The 23303-nt window shown below is 41.9% G+C and overlaps 1 protein-coding gene across 2 annotated transcripts; it reads left to right on the top strand.

The window, feature by feature from the left end:
* Positions 1 to 6914: 6914 nt before the first annotated feature.
* On the top strand, positions 6915 to 13978 carry LOC103059371 (uncharacterized). 2 transcript variants are annotated; one of them, XM_088151256.1, is made up of 6 exons: positions 6915 to 7006; positions 8002 to 8605; positions 8860 to 8974; positions 9102 to 9169; positions 10482 to 10611; positions 11491 to 13978. In XM_088151256.1, exons 2-6 carry the CDS (start codon positions 8189 to 8191, stop codon positions 13557 to 13559), a joined length of 2799 nt encoding a protein of 932 aa, XP_088007382.1. In that variant the 5' UTR covers positions 6915 to 7006; positions 8002 to 8188; the 3' UTR covers positions 13560 to 13978. The 2 variants fall into 2 exon arrangements, with proteins under 2 accessions (XP_088007382.1, XP_025031295.2); XM_025175527.2 differs by having other exon boundaries at positions 6948 to 7446.
* Positions 13979 to 23303: the final 9325 nt, after the last annotated feature.

Genomic DNA, 23303 nt, shown 5'->3' with positions numbered 1-23303 from the left:
GAAAAAGAAATGCTGCCTTTGAGTCTGTCTTCTGTACCATATTAAGAAAAACCCTAACCATTACTAACATGAAAATTTTTGGAAGGATTTGGCATATCAGGGTTTCAGAGGCTCATGCTGGTTTGAAGCTGTTTATTCAAATACTGGTCATTGATGGTTGTGAGTTAAACTAGAGAAAAGGCACTGATTCTGGTTTTGCATCCATTGTCAATTTTTTCATTACACAAGTGGAAATCAGATTGGTAGACGTACAAAATTAAACAGCAATTAGAAGGAACCTTGATAGGTAAAGAAATTAGCTGAAAAGAACGGGCTTTCCACAAGAATGAGAAGTTAACTTCTTTTTAAATTCCTTTTTAACTACTTTTTCCCCTCCATTTCAATTCTTTGTATTGCTCACTGTAGCCAAATCTTTTTTCTTGCACTGTCACCTCCAAATGCAGAGGACTCTCTTCAAACTAGTCGAGTCTTCGCCTCTTGGCTAGAACAAAATTTGAACTTTCTTTGTTTATTCATGAACTAAAGATGTTCCAGTTGCCTTAAATCCTCCAAAAGTCTTAACCTTCCTACTTATATTTCTTGAGGAGCATTCCCTACTCAACCCCTAAGTAAAACATTTTTTTCTTTTTTTGGCTCATTGAGCTTTATATTCACTTTTCATTATTTGCCTTCCCTCATTTTGTAATTCCACCTTTTCTCCAGGCACATACGAAGGGGGACCCCAAAAAACCCAGAATTTATTTATAAAAAATTGTGTATTTATTTTTACATGTTAAAACTTCAGTCACCTTCAAGGTACTCTCCGTTTGATGCAATACATCTATCGAGACTTTTTTCCACTGCTCAAAACAAGTTTTGAACTCGTCAATTTTGAACTTTTAGTGCTTCTGCCGTTTTTTGTTTCACCTCCTCCACATTGGCAAAACATTTCACTTTGAGGATTTTTTTCATCCGGGGAAACAAGAAAAGTCGCACAGGGAAAGATCCAGTAAATAGGGAGGGTGGGGCACAACGGTCGTGCCGTTTTTGGTCAAAAACTGCTGAACACTCAGCGCGGTGCGTGCAGGTATCAGGGTCAGCTTCCAACTGCTCCTTCAAAGCACAGCATGCAGTCAAGCGATTGTCCCTCTGTTCAGGTGTGAGCAAGTGAGGCACAAATCACTCATCATGAAATAGGCAAACGTGTTGAAAGAGTCTCTTAAAAAATACTCACTGAAGCCAAATGCAGCCTCTCACAACAACCCAGCTGGTACACTGATGCAGATGGGTTCCTACACTCACCTAGTGGGGGAAGCCTGTACTACAAGGGGCCTGCCCTCCAGAAGATACTGTAATTCCCTTTTTTTCCAGGTCCCCCCTCGTATGAGACGCCATTTCTCCCACTCTTAATTTCTTCACCGCTGTGCCTTTTTTGAGGTAAAATCTGTAGAAGGTCCATGAGTTTAAGCTTTTTCTCCAGTTTGGAACTTTGATATTTCTTTTTTTTCAGGATTATTCTCATCACAGGCTGCTACCTGTTATTTCAAACCATATTAGCCACTCAGAATCATGAATTTGAGAAGGACAGCTTTATAAATTGAACTAATTAACTAAAAACCAATACAAATCTTCATTTTCCTAATCTGCGGCTTCCCTCCCTGTGTCCCTGCCTGCCCCCATCTTCCATCACTTCAGGCCTGAGTTTGCGAACAAGACACAAGCTGTGTTTCAAAGAGAGGCTCCTTGTTTTTGATTTTCGACCCAGCTACGTCACAGCCTCGAACATGATGGAAAAGCCCCATCTCCCAGCCCCTCATCACAAGTCAATCACAAAGACTATTGCTTCGGGGTCTCCTTGCAAGAAACGGCTGTTCAGAGAGCCCCTGGGTTGATTTCACAGATTCTCCTTTACATCCGGAGAATTCTTCAGGCTACAGGGATCCTGCCCTAGCCCCCACAACTGTGGCGTTGATTCCCAGACAAAGGAATCGGTTAAGCAGCCATTGGTCCCCCACCAGAAGTCTGACCACCCTGCCATTTCTGACAGGATTTTGCTGATTTTTGAGGCCTCAAATCTCTGCAGATCCTTTGCAGCAGCTGTTCTTCAGGAAAATGAGTTTTTATCCTCCACAGAGATTTTCTCACTGTTCACAAGATCACAGACAATTCGCAGACATTAATAACAGGAAGATCTAGAAACTCTGATATGCTGAAGAAGCCACCACCTTTCTTAGATGGGCAATAAGTTAGAGAGGCCCTTTTCTTCTACTCCTGTTAGAATATTTTCTTTATTTGCTTGCAATGGTGGATCTCATTTTACAAAGTTGCAAGGTAAAAGAAAGGCATTCTTGAAAGACAATGGACCAGTTGCTGTTAATGTACAGGTTTCCTCAACATCCAGTCCTTTTGCCCCCACCCCAATTATCCTTTATAATCCTTGTAATTTCAAATCAGTTTCCCCTGGGTGCACAGCCAGTGAAGAAGAGGCAGCAGCTCTGGTATCAAGTCAGTGAATTTCAATCTCACAAGGCTTGCACTCTGCACAGGCAGAGACACTCAGTGAAATCTTGGTGCAAAGTCAAAAGATTGGATTGCGTTGAGTGTGAGGCTTGCTAAGCAAGGAGCAAATCTTATAAATCCAAATCTTATAAATCCAAAGTTATAAAGCACAATTTGTAAAACTAGTACAAATGATCTGAAGGGGGGGGGGACGGGGGTAGCTCACATCAGTTGTGTGTGAAAGCCTTGCATTCCCCCACTGTCATTCATCTTCCTCCACCATTGGTCCTGACCTCCAACCATGTAACTAGCAGGCAAGAGGCAGGCATGGTGAGAGCACATCCTGCAGAAGCCGAGGCAAATGGGAGAAACAACAGGAAAAGGCTGAAGTGGGGACCTAGGATGGGGCAAAGAGCCTCAGCTTGGAGTTAGGGGAAGAAAATATGGAGCAAGAAATGGATGGAGACTGTTGAATGGCTTAATTTTAAGACGTCTAGTAGAGAAGCATGGTCGTTATTACGGAAATTAGGGGGAAGTAAGAAGAAAATAAATAAGACACATATTCCAGCCAATAAGATTGCGATACATATATTGTCTACATCTAGAACTCCAAGGGATAAAGTCCATACAAGACAAATTAGACATAAACTTAAGGCTCTTAAAAAAGTTAGTACTGAACAATTCAAATATTCATGCCCTTTTTCTACTTTTGAAATTACAAATGCATTTAAAGACATAAAAGCTGGTAAGGCACCTGGACATGATGGTATACGCCCTGAATTCCTTTTGCACTGTGGAAAATATGCAAAAAGATGGTTGGCAGAATTCTTTTTAGACAGCATAATGCCACATAAGATGAAGCAATCAAAAATTATTGCAATACTTAAACTGGGAAAAATAAACGATCTACCAAAAAATTATTGACCAGTAGCACTGCTAAGCACAATCTATAAGCTCCTTGAAAGACTCTTATATAATAGAATTAACCAGAAGATCCTTCAGATGATACCAGTAGAACAGGCTGGATTTCGACCTGCCCATAGTTGCGTTGACCAAGTGCTTTCACTAATAACATATACAGAGGCAGGATGTCTGACAAAGCAAAAAACGTCAGCTGTCTTTATAGATTTGAGTGCAGCATATGACACAGTGTGGAGACATGGATTGTTATATAAACTAATACAAGTAATCCCATGTCAAAAAACTATTCGACTTATTGATAATATGCTTGCTGGAAGAACTTTTTTTGTGGTAACGGGAGAGGATATTAGTGTCCCTAAAATACTAAATAATGGCTTACCACAAGGCTCGGTTCTTGCACCCCTTTTTTTTTAATCTATACATAGCCGACATACCCTATACAAAGTCCAGGAAGTTTGGCTATGCGGATGACTGAGCTTTAGCCACCCAACATAAATCTTTTGAGACAACTGAAGATGTTCTTACTACTGATTTAGAAATACTGGATAAATATTTTAGTAAGTGGAGGTTACAGCCTAACTCAACTAAGACAGAAGTAACATGCTTCCATCTCTGCAATAGATCAGCAGGCAGAGAGCTTAATGTAAGATTTAAGGAAAATCAACAATCATACCATGCATCCTAAGTACCTCAGGGTTACTTTAGACAGGATGCTTTCTCATAAAGAACATCTGATGAAGACTGCCGCCAAACAGAAGTAGAAATAACATCTTACACAAATTATGCGGCACTAGTTGGGGTTCAGCAATGGATACATTGTGAGTGTCTGCACTCCATTTGGTGTACTCAGCAGCAGAGTATTGTGCCCCAGTGTGGCTTAACAGTTGCACACAACCAGGATTGATGCACAACTGCATGAGTCAATGCGTATCGTCAGTGGGACAATACGATCCACTCCCACATACTGGCTGCCTGTTCTGAGTCATATATCACCCCTGGATGTAAGATGCAAAAATCCCCTCCTTCAAGAATACCGGAAGATTACTGATAATCTCAAGCTACCAATATTGAGTGACGCAATCTGCCTGGAGCGAAATAGGCTGAGATCTAGACACCCAGCCATTTCAACTGCTAAATCACTTGTGGAAGATGACTTTAACATCCACATGTGGAAACAGTACTGGCTAAAAAATTGCCCTCCACAATGTCGAAGCTTGCTCTGCATCTCAGAGAAACCATCTGGATTTGACCAGCCCCATGCGATATGGACAACACTGAATAGAATTTGCACGGGCCATGGTAGATGTGCAGATGCCCTTTATAAGTGGGGCAAAACGAGATTACTGAATTATTATTGTGGGGCTGAAAAACAAACTATCCAACATATAGTAACAGAGTGCCAAAACAGAGCCTATAATGGAGATTTCGTTGATTTCCTGGCTGTGACAAATGAAGTAAAAAATTATATTTGTAATCTAGATATATGTTTATAATTTTATATTTTATATTTTGCACTTTATCTCTTGTGTTTTTATTCTACTGAATTGCGATGTGAATGTGCCATACAATAAATAAATAAATAAATAAACATGGAGCATGAAGCCAGATGCCACCAACAAATCTCTTCTCCTGAGCGGTGAAACTGTTCAGGAGAGACAGCAGGTGCCTAGCCATTTACTCAGGAGCCACACATCTTAACAGAGCCCAGGACTTCACACACTTTTCAAACTTGCAACCAATGAGTTCACACACTTTCCCAAACACACTTCCTAAGCATCACACACGTTTTCCATGACATTCATTAGTTTCCTTCAATTTAACAGCAACATGCTTTCCCCATTGTTTTCCTCATGTATTCAATAACAAAGGGAAGGAGGAAGAGGAGAAGGAGAAGATAGAATCCCAGGTTTAGGAGAACAGACACTCCTTCACCCAAGTCCCAATAACTGGGGCATGTACACACTTCAGTTTCTCCCATGCAGATGGGAAATCAAATAATTCTGACCAACAGAGGTAAGAGCTTCTCACTTATACTCACACAGCTTTTTTAGGATGGCAGAGAAGAGAAGTTGTTCAATATTGCATGAAAACAACACTCAGACAAACTTCAAACAATGAAAAGTAAATGGCAGACAACAAACAGTCTCCATAAAATGAAAAGGCAACAACACGCCAATGTAGTAGCTGCATCAGGATACAGATCTTCAGGGTTCCTCTCCAAATGCAGAGGACTCACTTCAGATGGATTTCCTCCTCCTTTTTCCTGCAACCTGTCTTATATCGAGAACTGCATTGTTGTGATTAGGTAATGAGTGACAATGAGCAGGGCCTCCCACTGAGTCTAGGAGAAACCCCAAGTGGTGGATCATTCATTGGTACATCTCTGTTCAAAGTCAAAGATGGAATTTCCTTGGAATCATAAGGTCTACAAACCCAAAACTACTCCACCTGGCAGAGATTTACCCATTCTGTTCCTTCTCATCCAGACTCTAACAGCATCTAGGCCAGCGCTACCACCACATCACCTGTTTGGCCAGGGGGTGTGAACAGTAACTGGGTATCATCAGCATCTTAAGGATACCAGACTCTAGGCCAAGAGATGACCTCTCCCAACAGTTCCATGTAGATCTTAAAAAGGAGTGGTAAGTGGAGAGATCTCTTGAGCACACACAGAATAGATGTCTCTGGGCAGATCTCTCTTCCACCATCACTACCTCAGGAAGGAGGAGAACCAATGCAGAACACTGCATTCCCTCAGAGGTGTTGCAGAAGATTGCCATGGTCAGGGGTACTGAAAGCCCCTGGGAGTTCAAGGAAAGCTGCACTCCTCCAAACCTGCTCTCTCCATAAGTTATCCATAAGTGCAACCAATGCAATTTCCATGCTGTATCCCAGCTGGAAACTGATTGCCAAGGAGCCAAATCATCTACTTCCTCCAAGGCTCTCTGCAGTTGCAGAGGGTCAGCCCTTTCAGGCAAGCCAGGTCAGGAATCGGACACCGCAAAGGCTATTGGAGCTCTACAATATTGTTGTGGGGTATAAGAACAGAATCTTGAAACCTTGTCAGAGTTTCTCTCTGACTTTATGGGATGCAGAATCAAGGCAGGATTATTTTGAGTCTCTGGAGTAAAAAGAATACTGAATTCCATTTCCTGTCTGTTCCTTTGGTCCCTCTGCTCCCTGTACTCAGGGATGTGACTTTCTCCAGAACCATTATTAAAAATGGAAGGTTGAAGACAGCTCTAATGTTGTCAAAAGCAGCTGAATTGAGGTTTCCTGATCATTGGGGACACGACAGCCTCCTTCCTCCTGCCCCTCCATGGAAAATGCACCTTTTCTCCCCATTTTCCATGAGCACCTGCATTGCACATAGAATCCACCAGGTGCTCCCTCTGCAAAGAGAAGGGAACACCATGCGCTTCAGCACTGAGCCACTGGAGGGCGAATGCCAGAGGTGGCTTTCCAGTGGAGGGTGGGAAGGGAGTGATATAACTACGTCATGCCTAGCTAGGACACAGCACTCTCTCTCTTTAACCCTTTGAGCTTCACAAGAGGTAGAAAGGCTGCAGGAAAGTCTTGCAGGGAAGCGATCCAAACGTGACCTTGGGTGAGTGGAAGGCTCTTCCCCTGCAAAAGGAGGCAGAGGGTTCTTGCACTGAAGAAGGAAGAGACATGTGCCAAGTCCTCATTCAGGTTCAATCTTCTGAGTCCTGGGAGCGGAAGAGCCCAGATCCCATGTTCCCCTGCCATCCCTTTCCATGCACATAACAGGCAGGGGGAAAGCAGAGCTCCAGAACAGCCGGGCTGCCCCCAGGAACAAATCCAGGATCCCCAGGAAGGAGAGGGGATCTGAGGGAGCCCTTCATGCCCAATTTCCTAGGAAAAGCCCTTGAGGGGAGAGGAAGAGTTTGCATTGCAAATCTCAAGCAGGAAAGAAGAAAAGCTTTGAAGGAAGGAGATGCCAAAGATTGTGCCTACATTCTCACCTTGTGCTGGATGGGGCTAAAATAGGGTTGAATCCTCTGCAGTTCAACATGTCTTAGGAGGGTGAGTGAACCAGGACATCATCTTAAGCTACGTTCTTTCAGGCCCTGTGCTTTGTGTGAATTCGGCCCCTGCATTTTGTGGATATGCTTGGGCTTACAGCATGTTGTGTGAACCGCCTTGCGTGTATAGTGTGACTTGGCTCTTGAAAAGCAAACCCTGAAGAAAGGGAAATGGAACATCCTAAGCCAGGGTCATTTCATTGGCATTTCATTTTGTATGAACTGAAGTTTCATGATTTATTAACCTGTTTTTGTTTGGTGTGTTGTGTGACACCTGCTTGTAGGTGTGTTGTTGTGTGACACCTGCCTGTAGGTGAATCTAGGTTTTTAAAAAGCAAACCCTTCTGAGAAAAAAGAAATAGAAAATGTTCCAAAATGCATTTATTCAGTGTTCCAAGTCCTTGGAAGTCAATCCCATATTTTGCACCACACACACACACACACACACACAGAGGACCAGCTCAGGAAAATACTTCCTTCCATGGGGATGAGTGTTGTTCAATGGTTAAATCCACCACTTTCTAATTCTTGGAATTTATTTTCTTTTCAATCTCAGATACACAAACTGGAAGCGATTTGTATGTCTCAGATACAGACAAAATTATCTCTTGGGCAAAGAGAGCTGAATGGCCTGCCGTGGTCATTCCTGTGGCTACTGGAACAGTTCTATGAATGAAGAGGCATTTGGAGATCTATAAGATTCCTCAGATCCATTTGGAGTTGTGTTACAGGACATAGAAAGAATGAAGGCACAACCTTTAGCAAGTGAGGGAACTGGGAAAGGCCCTTCTGCTGTTCAGCCTGGGAGCTGTGGGGAGATCTGCACAAGAACTGGGCAGAAGATCCTGGAGGAAGAAACCATCTGTTCAGAAATTCAGCCACAGAACTTCAGGAGCGTCCAATACCAGGAAGCTGAGGGTCCCCGAGGACTTTGCAGCCAACTCCACTATTTTTGTAGTCGATGGTTGAGACCAGAAAAGCACACAAAAGCGCAGCTGCTGGACCTGGTTGTTCTGGAGCAGTTCCTGGCCCTTCTGCCCCTGGAAATGAAGAGCTGGGTGCTGGAGTGTGGAGCAGAGACCACCTCCCAGGCAGTGGCCCTTGTGGAAGGTTTCCTTCTGAGCCAGGCGGAGGAGCAGAAGGAGCAGGTTGAGTTGCAGGTGAGAGACCTTCATCTTGAAAGCCCAGAAGGGGTTTGAATGCAATAAACAATGTGCTTGAATTCTTAACCCCTCCCTACCAGATTTCTCTGGCATATATAATATGTGGAGATGTTTCACTAATTCTTGTAGGATATTGTTCTGTTATCCCTTCTGATGGACACTGTTAGCTTTGAAGTTGTGTTCAGAGAACAAGAATCCACTTCATGTTGTATGATATCCATTAATTCTTCTTTTTTCCTGCCTATTTCAAGTCCTTTGCTGTGGACATCAGAGATCCTGAGGGAAGAAGGAATCCATCAAATCTACCTCAGGAGCTGTTTTTCAGGAGGATCTCTGAGGAAGATCCAAGTCAGGACTCCTCAGGAGGTAATTGAAGGTCCTCCCATTCCGCAGAGAGATCCCAGCCGTCTTATCTTCTCTATGTCTTTTCTTCTACAGAATACCTCCTCCTATTTTATTAATTATGCATTTTAAAATTCTGTCTCCTTAAAAGGGAAGAATAGAATGAAGTTGTCTGTTCTTTGTGGTGGAGCTGAAACAGTGGCTGAATCTCCAACTCAAGTAAGAGGAGGAAATTTATTTATTAGATTCTCCCTTCCCTTCAGGAAGTCAAACTGGTGTACATAGCACTCTCTCCTTCCATTTTTCACTCTTGTTTGGGCTGAGTTATTTTCATGTTCCTGAGCAACATGGAAGATTCAAGTGAGATTTTTATTAGGAAATCCTTTTTTTTTAACACCATTACTTAACTCTCCTTGTGCTAGTTACTTTCCCTAGTTTTCAATAACTATTTCTTTTACAAAATCCTTCAAGAGACCCATTTTTCTTGTAATTCTTTGACTTGGAATTGTGCAAGGCTGCTCAAAAATTACTAAATACTGACACTAGCACATTACCATTTTTAAAAAGTCTTGCTTACAAGTAGTGATAAGAAAAATAAGCCCATCAGACTAAAAGATAAGGCAGACTATTAAAATCCAATGAAGGTGGCCTAATAGAAAAGTCTCTAAGTAAACATTGTTCTGAAAGAGCATGTAATCAAGCCACTTTTGGTTTGCAAAATAATTTCTAAACCTCTGATTTGTGCTTGGATTTGGAGGCCAAACAATCTAGCTTTGCAAAGACTGAGAAATGTCCTTCCCAGAAAATTTTCTCCACTTTCTTATCTCCCATTCAGCCAATGGCTCAGACTACTAGCAGCTTCCTTGCAATCTGAGGAGGAGCAGAAACTGCGTTGCGTGTCTCTGGATATTGATGGCCCCCCACCCAAATTCCCAGCTGAGCTCTCCCAGCACTTGCATGAAGGTGTTGACCATGGACAGGATTGGTCCTTCTGGGGCACCATAAGTTATTTGCTGACATGCTAGAAAGAATCCCCCCCACCCACCCAAATTTCCTTCTGCAAACACAGGAAGGATTGGAGTCACTAATAGATGGGGTTTCCAAGGCCCATCTGCCAGTTGATTCTTTTCTTTTGATGATGGATGGATGGATGGATGGATGGATGGATGGGGGGGTGGATGATAGACAGATGATTGATAGATAGATAGATAGATAGATAGATAGATAGATAGATAGATAGATAGATAGATAATAGATAGAAATAATAGATTAATCAATCCAAAAGGAAACAGGTTGCTTTCACTAAACGGCACTGAAATCCCCGCAGAATCAATCAAGTTGATTAAACCTCCCTTAAATATTTCTTCAGTCAAAGGCTTTTGGCTCTGTCCATTTTCTCACCTAAACCTTAGAATCCTACCAAGCAGAGCCATTTAACTTAGTGCATATCTTTGCTTTGGGAATTTGTAAACAATAGGACAGATCTTGCAAATCCTTCTGGGCCTGTTCTGTTCTTTTTTTCCTTGTTCAGGAGGGTCTTGTGTCCTTCAAGGAGGTGGCTGTGTATTTCTCCGAGGAGGAGTGGTCTCAGCTGGATCCTCACCAGAAAGCACTGCATTGGGAAGTCATGCTGGAAAATTGTAGGACCGTGGCCTTTCTGGGTAAGGGTTTCCTACTCCGCAATCAGAGAGTTTGGGAAGACATTTTGTAGTCAAATGCCATCAGCTATTTCTTATTAAAAAATCTCCAACCAGATGTCATCTCTTGGGAGGGAGAAAGAAAAGGTCTGACCTTCTCCTGCTCCGAGGAAGAAAAGTGGTCAATGGCTCTTTGCTTAGATGCATCCTGTGCCATTTCTGATCTTGTGAATTCTTCCATTTCTATTTCAATGTATCAGTGATAAACTCACTCCTTGGCTTGAGGAGATGCTCAACTCCATCACACTGATTTCAACTTTCTGGGCCCAGATGCTTCCCTGTCTGTCCCAAGAAGGATTGTCTTTCTTGGGTTAATGGCTTTTCTTCCTTTTCATTTCCATCTTGAGTCTTGGGATCAGGGACGAAATAGTGCCGTTTTTCCGTTGCAAAGATGCTGTTTAGGGTTAATAGAAGAACTCCAGATTTTTTTTCTCTGCAACCCTGTCATTTTGGCAAGAGGAAAATGAAAAGCAAATGGAAGATAGTTTGGATAGGAAGAAAAGGACGACTTTCAAAACTGATTTAGTTCTCACAGGTCTCTGCTGGAATTGGCCCCCCTCCAATAAATGTTAGGTTTTCTCCTAATACCTCCTGGGATGTTTCCCCTGATTCTTCCTTAAAGCTGACTCTGGGTGAAATTAGAATATATAAGGATCATTGTACACAAAAAGGATGCTTTAGATATTTTCAAAGAAATTATTTCTATACCATGCCACTGTAAGCATGCAACCCTGCAAGATATTGGAATTTGGCAAAATTTCAGAAGGAAATTCATATCACTTCCTACAGTTTGATCTTCTTCTCTAACCTTGGTATAATTTTCATTTCTCTTTTCCTTTGAAGGTAATAATGGGCAGAAGAATGAAGATTCCAACAAACCACTCCAAATTATCAGGCATGGAGATGGAACGGAGAAGTCTGCAATTCAAATAGAAGTACAAAGGCATGAGAGAAACCAGTCAAATAATTGGAATCAGGAAAGCTCATCTTCCATTGATGCTCAGATGCAAGACTTTGTTGCCCAACAAGGAAAAATAAAGAAAAACTATATTGGGAAAAGTGTAAAACTATTCAAAGACAAAGTAGATGTAAATGAACACTATCCAACCCAAACCAAAGGAGAAGATTATATGTACAGAGACAATGGAAAAAATTACAGTTGGACTTTCACTCTTTCTCATGAAAATGGGTCCCTTACATCTCAGAAAAGAATCCACCCAGGAGAGAAGCCATATAAATGCATGGAGTGTGGAAAGAGTTTCTGTGCAAACGGGTCTCTTACTGTCCATAAAAGGATCCACACAGGGGAGAAGCCATATAAATGCATAGAGTGTGGAAAGGGCTTCAGCCAACAGGGTAATCTTACTTCCCATAAAAGGATCCACACTGGGGAGAAACCATATAAATGCATGGAGTGTGGAAAGGGGTTTACTCAAAATAGTCACCTCACTTTCCATAAAAGGATCCACACAGAGGAGAAACCATATAAATGCATGAAGTGTGGAAAGATCTTTATTCGGAGCAGCCAACTTACTTCCCATAAAAGAATCCACACGGGGGAGAAGCCATATAAATGTGTGCAGTGTGGAAAGAGCTTCAGTCATAGTGGTTCCCTTACTTTCCATAAAAGGATCCACACAGGGGAGAAGCCATATAAATGCAGAGAGTGTGGAAAGAGCTTCAGAACAAGCAGTTCCCTTACTTCCCATAAGAAGATCCACACAGGGGAGAAACTATATAAATGTGTGGAGTGTCAAAAGAGCTTTACTAATAGCAGTGAACTTATTTCGCATAAGAGGATACACACAGGGGAGAAGCCATATAAATGCAGAGAGTGTGGAAAGGGCTTCAGCCACCACAATAATCTTGTTTCCCATAAAAGGATCCACACAGGGGAGAAACCATATAAATGTATGGAGTGTGGAAAGGGCTTCAGTCAACACAGAAACCTTACTTCCCATAAAAGGATCCACACTGGGGAAAAACCATATAAATGCATGGAGTGTGGAAAGGGCTTCAGCCAACACAATAATCTTACTTCTCATAAAAGGATCCATACTGGGGAGAAACCATATAAATGTATGGAGTGTGGAAAGGGCTTCAGCCAACACAATAATCTTACTTCTCATAAAAGAATCCATACTGGGGAGAAACCGTATAAATGCATGGAGTGTGGAAAGAGCTTTAGAATGAGTAGCTCTCTTATTTCCCATAAAAGGATCCACACAAGGGAGAAGCCATATCAGTGCAGGGAGTGTGGGAAGAGCTTTAGTGAGTGTCATTGCCTTTTTTCCTATGAAAATATCCACATAGGGGAGAAACCATATAAATGCATGGAGTGTGGAAAGCGGTTTACTCAAAATAGTCACCTCACTTTCCATAAAAGGATCCACACAGGGGAGAAACCATATAAATGCATGGAGTGTGGAAAGGGGTTTACTCAAAATAGTCACCTCACTTTCCATAAAAGGATCCACACAGGGGAGAAACCATATAAATGCATGGAGTGTGGAAAAGAGTTTACTCAAAATAGTCACCTCACTTTCCATACAAGGATCCACACAGGGGAGAAACCATATAAATGCATGAAGTGTGGAAAGATCTTTATTCGAAGCAGCCAACTTACTGCCCATAAAAGGATTCACACAGGGGAGAAGCCATATAAATGCAGAGAGTGTGGAAAGAGCTTCAGAACAAGCAGTTCCCTTACTTCCCATAAAAGGATCCACACTAGGGAGAAACCATATAAATGTGTGGAGTGTGGAAAGAGCTTTACTGATAGCAGTGAACTTATTTCTCATAAAAGGATCCACAGCGGGGAGAAGCCATATGAATGTATGAAGTGTGGAAAGACCTTTATTCAGAGTAGTTATCTTACTTCCCATGAAAGGATCTGTTACCTGGAATTTTAGGCTTCATTATTAGCATTTTAAAAAGGTTATACTGTAGTAGCATTTTAGCATGGCAGTCTAGGCCTCTTTTTCTAACTTTAAGAAACCATGTTTCTCCTCTGGGGCACGGCCATTTCCTTTCACATGTGAAAACTAGCCTTTTCAGCAATTAAACAATTGGGAGTGTATTCTGGAGTCCTTGAATACACTTGCATGTGTTAAGAAAGAAACAAACTCGACTGAGAAAAGGAGTGATGTAACCCATAAATTTGCCACTTGTATGTTATCCAGAATCAATGTCTTCTATTGTTTGATTCGGTGATTCATGATTCATCTAACACAAATATTGAATATTTGTATTATTTGTTTCTGTACTCTATATAAAGAGTTGACCACTGTTAATAAACACTTTTCACTTTGCCTGAAATATTGTGGTTCATATTGTCGGTGGAGGAAGGGGAAGCCACTTTGCAAAGTTAGTGTTGCTCTCCCAAATGTAGGGACTAATTTCTTTCCAGGTGCTCGCCAACTTGGATCCCTGAGTTTCAAAGCAACAGATCCACACAATGTGGAAAGAATGTGGAAAGAACTTTATCCAGAGCAGTCAGCTTACTGGATCCACAAATGGGAGAAGCCATATAAATGTGTGGAGTGTGGGAAGAGTTTAAGGAGGAAGAATGACCTAATTTGCCATACACAGATCCATTTGGGTGAGAATCCATGTGAACTGTAGATTTAGTTGGTTAAATCTGTGCATTTCCTATTTGCATACGGTATTAACATATACTGAACCAGAAAATGAAAGTTGTTTTGAGTCTGACCTCACAACTAGCAGCCCCAGAGAGATGAATTTACCAATGAAAATGAAAACGATGGGCACCTGCCGTTTTAATTATGAACAGCAGATTTTTGAAGGTACGTACTGTCATTTGAAGGTGGCTAATGCTGTTGCACATCAATAAGAGAAAATCTTTTGTTCTTAAGTTTACATTTATCCCAGTTTCCAGTTGATCATGGTTCTGGAAGGGATGTGATCAGGCAGACATTTAATAGGTGCTGCTTCCCCAGGAAGTAGAAGGAGCTGCATCTCCCTGATGCATCTCTTCAAGACAAATGTTATTTGTGTTTCTTCTGCTACAGCAGACATGCAGATAGAAATTCAACTGATTCACAGTCATTTCCCATAGTTTAAACTTTCCTTCTTTTGTCTAGTCTTTTTACAATTGTTTTCCCCTCCCTTTCTCATTACTTAATACACTCACAGTTCATCAGAGGACCCTCCACTTCTCTGTCCTCCCAAAAAGTTGGAAATGGTGCAGCAGAGAGATTCTAGGGTTAGAAGCAATATTATAAACCAAAGGGAACTCAAGTTCCATCAAAGTATACAGAGAGAGGTAGAATAGAATATTGAATTCTTCCACTGAATAATCATGATATTGAATTAAAAGTGACAGCTAAGAGAATTTGTGCTTTGAATTTCTCATGATTCCTTCTCCTTCCTTCCTTCTCTCTTTCTCTTTTCCTCCAAAGTTAGGGATACCCAGGAAAATGAAGTTGAAAACAACTCCAGTGTGCTGACATTGCAAATGATCAAGCAAGAAGGAAGACCTTTGGAAATCAGTGGGGACCAAAATAAAATAATATGAAATTAAGAAAAACTACTTTAGAAAACTAATTCAGTTCCTCCTGACCAAACACACAGAAATGAAAATGGGAACTGCCTCTGGGATGTGAAAATACCAAAAAATAATCAGACTCACATCCATGCTGTAGAACTGAGACCTGAGTCAACCATATCAATGTAGAGTGTGTGGAAAGGGCTTCAGGGTGAAGAATTCCTCTCTCACAAAAGGAGCCAGAATGACGAGAAGCCCCTGAAATGCATGTGCAAAAGACTTTTTTCAAGCATTAGGGCCACATTTGCCTTTCTCTGGTGTGACCAGGGCTAAGAAAATGTCTAAATTTGATTTAAATAAAATTAATTAAATATCAATGGTGTAGTTCTCTTTGGTTGTATTAAAAATTACTAACACATAAAAATTCTTGGAAGGATTTGGGGAGTGGTATACTTCAGGGTTTCAGAGGCTCATGCTGGTTTGAAGCTGTTTATTCAAATATTCATCAATGGTTCTGGGTCAAACTGGAGAAAGGGCACTGATTTTAGTTCTGTGTCCATTATCGTCAATTTTTTCATTACAGAAGACTGACAAAATTAGGTAGCAATTAGAAGGAACCTTGATAGGTAAAGAAATGGGCTGGAAAGAAGGGCTTTCCATAAGAGTGAGCAGTTAACTCCATTCTTTCAAAATTGCTTTTTACTGCTTTTCCCCCTCTATTTCAATTCTTTGCTTCGCTAGTTGTACTTACATTTCTTTTTTTCTTGCATTGTCACCTCCAAAAGCAGAGGAATCTCTTCAAACCAGTGGAGTCTGCAGCTCTTTTGGGTAGAACAAATTTTGTACTTTCTTTTTCTCTGTTGATTCATGATCTAAAGATATTCCTATTGTATTGTCGAAGGCTTTCACGGCCGGCATACGATGGCTGGTGTGGGTCTTCCGGGCTGTGTGGCCGTGTTCTGGAAGTTTTGTTTCCTAACGGTTCGCCAGCACCTGCCTAACAACCAGTTACTTCCTATGGGATAATGAGTACTACAAACAGATGGACAGTGTCACTATGGGAAGCCCCCTGAGCCCAGTCGTAGCAAATTTCTACATGGAACATTTTGAAAAACGGGCTTTAGAAACCGCACCCGTTACCCCAACAGTCTGGTTCCGATTTGTGGATGACACCTTCGCAATTTGGAGTCAGGATGAAGAAGACCTAGAGAAGTTCCTGAACCACCTAAACAGCATCCACCCCAATATACAATTCACCATGGAAAAAGAAGTGGACAGCCAGCTTCCATTTCTAGACACGTTGGTCATACGCAAACCAGACCTCAAATTAGGACACAAAGTCTACAGAAAACCCACCCACACAGACCGGTACCTACACAAAAACTCCAACCACCACCCACGTCAGAAAAGAGGCATTATCAAAACCCTCATGGATCGTGCCAATCGGATCTGCGAAACCCAATTCCTAAACTCTGAACTTAACCACCTTAATTGGGTGCTACAAGCGAATGGCTACTCCAAGAATGAAATAAAAAGAGCCATCAAACCAAGAAAACAACATGCGACTGAAGAAGAAAAACAGCCACCTACCAACAAAGTATTTCTGCCCTACATCAAAGGGGTCACAGACCGCATGGGAAAACTGATGGAAAAACACAATTTCCAAACAATCTTCAGACCCACCAGAAAAGTACAAGAAGTGCTAAAATCAGCAAAAGACAAAAGGGATCCCCTCACCGCCGCAGGAGTATACCGCATACCATGCAGTTGCGGGCAAGTATACATCGGGACCACAAAACGCAGCATCCATACCAGGAGAAAAGAACACGAAAGACACTGCAGACTACAGCAACCAGAAAAATCTGCAGTAGCTGAACATGCTCTCAAGCACACTGGACACAAAATCCTTTTTGAAAACACAGAGATACTGGACAACACCAACAGCCACTATACCAGGCTATACTGGGAAGCCATTGAGATTCACAAACACCAGCAGAGTTTCAATAAAAAAGAGGAGAGTCTAAAAATCAACAAAACCTGGCTACCAATCCTGAAAAATACAGCCTGCAAAAGGTCAACAAACTCAGCAAAACCACCAGGATATGTGAACAGTTCACACAATGAACTTGCTAATCACCCCCAGCAGCCCCTCGTTAACAATTCAATAGAAGAAAAAACCCTGCCTAATCCCCAGGAAGATACACAGAGATTCTGACACCAAAACAAGCAGCCACTCAGTAACCCCACCCCCCCCACACCCCAATCCCCCCTTACCCCCCAGATCTCTATAAATACCCACAAAAGGGTCACATCACCCTGGGGACAGAGAGAACTGCTCCTGTCTGTGCTCCTGCACTCTGAAGATGCCGGTCACAGGTGCTGGTGAAACATTAGGAAACAAAACTTCCAGAACACGGCCACACAGCCCGGAAGACCCACACCATATTCCTATTGCCTTAAATTCTCCAAAAGTCTTAAGCTTCCTACTCATATTCCTTGAGATGTATTCCCTACTCAACTCCTAAGTAAAAGGTTTTTTTTTTCTTTTTTTGCCTCATGGTATTTGAGCTTTATATTCACATTTCATAATTTGCCTTCCTTCAGTTCCACCTTTTCTCCAGTCATATATTAGGCACCATTTTCCTGCTCTTAATTTCACCACGACACCTTGTTTTGAGGTAAAATTTCTAGAATGTCCATCAGTTTGAGCTTTTTAGTCTCTGTCACAGGCTTCGGGTGCCATTCAAGGGGCTGGTCACCTCCACCTCACCTCAGCAGTGGAACAGTGAAATGGAGAGAATTTATTCCTTTCTATTTGAATAAACTGGAAAGAGGCCTGCCACAAGAATAATACTTAAATTGTGTCCGTCGTCCGTCCGTCCGTCCTTCCTTCCTTCCTTCTTCATCTTATAGCCAAGAGATTTGCCCAAGGAAAGGGAAGCGGTTGGTCCTTGCTGCCTAAGCATGCGTGGGAGGGGCAAAGTCAGAGAGGAATCCACTAATCAGGGTAAGCATTGATCAGACAGAAATCAGGAAATGCATTTTTAAAAACTGGATTCAGCAACCCCCTTATCGAGTACCAGAGATAGAGATGCCTTTTGAGAAGAACCAGACCAGGAAGGGGCCACTGAGCCCATGAGGCCCACCACTTGTCCATTTCAAGCACCCAGATGAAAGCATCCTCAAGAGATGGCAGCTGCCATGACATCTATCGTTGGGGACATCATCCCACTGGAGATTAGATAGGCCCCGACCCTGCTGGTCTTTCACAAGGTCTTAAAGAAAAGGTTTTGTCACTAGGCTTGGGGATCTGGATGCATGACTCAGCATATGCAATAGTTATGCTGGTTTGTCTGTTGCTTGTTTGGATTTTTGTTTTTATGTTGGTTATCAACGATGATTATTTGTATTGCTATAGGCTGTTATGTGGTGTTTCAACTGCTGTTGGCTGCCCAGAGGCATAAATTTGAGCGGGGCACCCATACAAATTGAAAAATAGATAAATAAATAATCCTCCATCTCAGCAGATCCTTGGCTATCCTGACAGATATAGCAAATGTCCACCACAAATCAAGACCAACCAAATCCATATTAATCCGTGACTGCTTACAGCCAGCCTAACAACCTCCCTTCATACTGAATTGTATAAAAATATTTTCTGAGAGAACCTTGGGGCCAAATTCTCCTATCTCACCTATTGTTTCAGCTTCAAAGTTTGGAGCCCATCTGTTACTTTCCCCTTTGGGCATCTTGTTTGTTCGCTCATTCAGAGTTCAGGGAGGTAGTGTCTCTCCTCCTTCCCATTATCCAAATCATAGTGATTTCTTTGTTGTCTTGCTGTTAAATCTCTAGACACTTTTCTGCAAACTTTCAAAAGACTTGACACAACAGGTCAATTACATGCTTTCCTTTCAATATCCCACCAGGGCCTTCTTGGCTGATGTCCTGGCATTGGAAAGTCTTGGGTGCATAAATGGGTCTGGAGAAAGAGAGAGCCTGGGGAGGCTTCTAGGCCAGGCAGGGGCCGTGTTTATTCTTCTCCCCTTCAGACGTGAAGCCTCATGCTGACTCTGTACAGATTAAGAAAACCCCTGCCTTGGACAAGGACTTTGCTTTCTTCCACCTCTTCTTCTGGCTCTTTCTTCAAAGCAGACACAAGGCTGGAGGCGCCATCAGGAACACAAGTCATGTTGCTGCTTGTGCTGCTTCTGTGGCCCCAGGCAGTCTGTGGGGGGCTCAAAGCCAAATGCCTCCTGACTCCAAAGAGGGATGGAATGGGCCCACAAAATCATTACAGGCCAGGAGAGCTTCTCATTGGAGGCATAGTCTCTGCAACCCAGGCTATTTTTCAACCATTCAGCTTCAATACAACTCCCTCAACTCAGTTTTCCAGGTAGGTCCATCTTCCTGTACTGCATTACAGCCACTCCATTATTGACTGATTTTTGGTAGTTCCAGCCCCCCTACATTTCTAGGCATTGTCACCCTGATCTGCTAGTTTTTCTCCATTTCTCTCCTGTTTCAAGCACAAATAATGATGCTCCTTTGAAAGTCTCAAGTACAGTCATAAATTGTATCTGTTTTTCTTGACTTTGAACAATAAACTTCCATTTTCCTTGACATCCTCTGATCAGAACTAGGTGGTGGATAGAGAAGATCAGATTACCCCTTCCTTCTACCCCTCCCTTGCCTCATAAAAGTGTTACCTAGGACACAAAAATGCTGGAATTCTGTATTTTTTCCCTCTATTTCAAATGAGATAATCTCTACCAATTTTGTTCTGGACCAAAATTCACTGTTTATATGAAAGAAACCCAGAAGAAAATTTATGTAATCATTGAGTTTCTAAATATCTGTGAGTGCCATTTGAAATTGATGCCAGGTACCCTAATTATATAATGATTTAAATGTAAGTAGAGCTTCCACTCAGTAGTGGAAAATCAAAGCCCATCCAGAAATTGACACATTATTGTCACGATCATTGTGTGTGTTTGTGTGAGTCTGTGGACTAGATGGCCCAAATGGCCCTTTCCAACTTGATGATTTAATGATTCTATATCCAATTTGGAGGATAAGTCAAACTTTAAACCATTAACTATTAGAGATGATCACTTGAGGGAGAGAGAATAATTAAAATCAGTCTAAAATCACTGTAAGGAGATTCACAACAAGAAGAATAATCTAAAGCTAATAATAAATATGTTCCTTTAGACATAAGGTGCAGTCAGTATCCTAAAATGCTATAACAATTGAGGGAGTTCTAAACATCTGTTGAAATATACGAGATCTCTGGAGATGCCTCCCACCCTTCTTAGGAGAGATGAAGCAGTCCATCCAAATAGGGGATGAAATCTCCAAAACTGGCTCAACCTTTCTGTTCCTATCACAAAATGGGATACTGCTTTAAAATATATTTTCCTAGTACAGCTTTTGTTGTTGTTTTTTTTTTAATGTTAATATTTTTTGGAATGTTATAATCCATTCAGAGGAACTGTTGGGCTTGGGTAGATATAGAACTATAAACATTAAAAGAGGTTAAATAAAATGTCCTTTCCCTGATTTTGTTCTAATACTTTTATATTTGCAGGACAGCCACAACACGATACTGGAAAATGCTCTCTTTCCTTTTCGCCATCCAGCAGATCAACCAGGATTCCCATCTCTTGCCCAACATCACCCTGGGTTACAATATCTATGAAAATTATTTCCATGCAGGAAAGACTTCAGGTGCTCTGCTGGACCTGCTTTCAGATGGGGAGGCCGATGTCCCCAACTACAGGTGTGGAAGGCTGAGAAACACAGTGGTGGTTCTCGAAGGGGCCAAGACTGACATCTCCATCCAGATTTCGACCATGTTGGGCACCTACAAAATCCCTCAGGTGTGTCTTTGCTGGGGAGACAGTTTTCAGTCATGCAGCTGTAAATGAAGAGCAGAGTTTTCTTATGGAAATTGAATGAACTAAGTATGATCATTCAGGTTATCCAATAGGAGGGAAGGATTGGAGCTAACATATTCCCTCCCACCATGCACTCAGTCTAGATTGGGAGACCTTCTAATTCCTGGGGACACAAAAATTCTTGGCTCTTGAAGCCAGTGGGAAAGAAGTAATGTATGTGTCAGGTGAGCAGAGAAGTTTTCATTGCAAGGAGTAGAACTTTCCCTTCATTCAGGACAGAATGGTTTTCTTACATTTTGGATGTTATGTCTATCAAATAAAATTCCATCTTTCATTATTTTCAGATCAGCTACACCTTTGTTTCCCAGATTCTGAGTGACAAAGCTCGGTTTCCCTTCTTCCACCCAATGCTCCCTGCTGAAGGAGCCCAGTACCCAGGGATGGTCAAGCTGCTTCTTCATTTCAGGTGGACCTTGGTGGGTCTGATTGCTCCAGATAATGACAATGGGCAGAATTTCATGAGGACAATGACTTCCATGCTGATAAGGAATGGCATTTGTCCGGTTTTATCACAAACCTTTTCCACAACTTCCCATGAAATGCTCATAGATTGGCATCCATACCACAATTGGAGACAAGTGAACGTCTTTCTTTATGGTGCAGAGAATGAGTCACTCACTTCAGGAATATTGATTTTACATGAAGCATTTCAGTCCTTTCAGGAACCTGTTAGGGGAAAAGTCATAATCCTTGCAACCTGTTGGGACATCACCATTTATTTGGCATATGACAATTTCCCCATGCAAAACATCCATAGCATATTTTCCCTTATTATGAAGGGAAACCATATGGGAATGTCTGGTGTGTTTGTGGATTCCATGCAAGACTTTGCAGAAAAATCCTTTAGGTGTTCGTACCCTAATGATGCCTTTTCAGTGAAGGTTTGGAGACGATGTAGGCAGAGAGAAGAACTGGAGGCTCTCCCCCAGGAGGAGATTGATGAGATCTTATTCCTGGACAGCTATTTCATTTACAACATAACCAGGGCTGTGGCGCGGGCCTTACATGCAGCCTCTATGTCCAGATCTAAGATGACAAGGATCAAAGGTGGTCGAAACATGGAAACTCCAAGGCTGAAAGGGTGGCAGGTATTTCTATTCTGTCTCTCTCCTGCAGCTGAGAATCAGTTCAGAGGTGTCTGAACTGGGCAGATTTTTTGAAAAATTAATTTACTATGAACATCAAAATTAAATTGAGTCCCAACTTTTCAGTCCTCTCCTTTTTGCATTCCCTTCATTTCTTTCCTGTCTGTCACAATCTTCTTAAATTGGTTTTCAAAGAGAATTCTTTGATGTCTTCACGGTTTAGTCATCTTTACCCTTATTCAATCCAAGGTCATTTCAATACCTTCCAATAATGGTTTCTTCCTAGTCACCACATTATTTTGCTTGCATATTTCTCTAGTATGTTTTTCTTTTCTTTTTTTCTTTTCTTTGCATTCATTTTACTGATCTGCGTGATATATCAGGCAATGTAGTACTCTGACCCCTCACCTATAGGCTCTCCCTCTGCTCAAGGTCTTCCTTAATTTGTCCCTCCTCTAAAATCTCAGCAGGGCTGGAGATACCGAATAGTGATGGGTCTCAGGAAGTGGCATCTTGTAGGCCAGGTTAGAACTTGGGCAGATTATTATTTATTTATTTGATTTCTATGGTTGCCCATCTCATCTAAGTGACTCTGGGCAGCTCACAACTGGTTAAAACAATCCAATAAAAAGAAGTTAAAAACCAATATAAAAATGTATAACAACTGTCCATAACCAATTAAGAAAAAAATCATGCTCAGCAACAGAATTCATCCTACATCAGCTTAACGCAGCCACTGTATGAGCATCCCACCTTTGCCACACCCCCAGGCACGGCAGCAAAGCCACATCTTCAGGGTCTTCCTAAAGGCTGGGAGGGTCAGGGCCAATCTAAGGTATGGGGGGATGATGTTACATAGGGCAGGCACCGTCGCAGAAAAGGCTCTCTTCCTGGGTCCAGATGACACTCTTTCATAGATAGGATCCATAGCATGCCTCTCCTGCCAATCCTGATGGGATGGGTAGATATAACCAGAGAGAGGTGGTCCCTCAAATAACCTGGTCCCATGCCATATTGGGCTTGTTAGGTCATAACCAGCACCTTGAATTGCACCTGGAAGCACACTGGCAACCAATGCAGCTGGCAGAGCAGAAGTTTAACATGCGT

The sequence above is a fragment of the Python bivittatus genome, unplaced genomic scaffold, assembly GCF_059951505.1.
Source record: "Python bivittatus isolate LINGU-HERP-01145 unplaced genomic scaffold, Pbiv_v1 ctg000650_np1212, whole genome shotgun sequence".
NCBI lineage: Eukaryota > Metazoa > Chordata > Lepidosauria > Squamata > Pythonidae > Python > Python bivittatus.
Note: the sequence above shows the minus strand (reverse complement) of the source record. Positions and strands in the feature narration are given on the sequence as shown.

Excerpts from the sequence above, each read along its gene's own strand:
- LOC103059371 (XM_088151256.1), top strand. The coding sequence starts at position 8,189 with ATGAAGGCACAACCTTTAGCAAGTGAGGGAACTGGGAAAGGCCCTTCT. Across the intron at positions 8,975-9,101 it reads AAGTCAGGACTCCTCAGGAG|GGAAGAATAGAATGAAGTTG; the intron begins GTAATTGAAGGT and ends TCTCCTTAAAAG. Across the intron at positions 10,612-11,490 it reads TAGGACCGTGGCCTTTCTGG|GTAATAATGGGCAGAAGAAT; the intron begins GTAAGGGTTTCC and ends TTTCCTTTGAAG.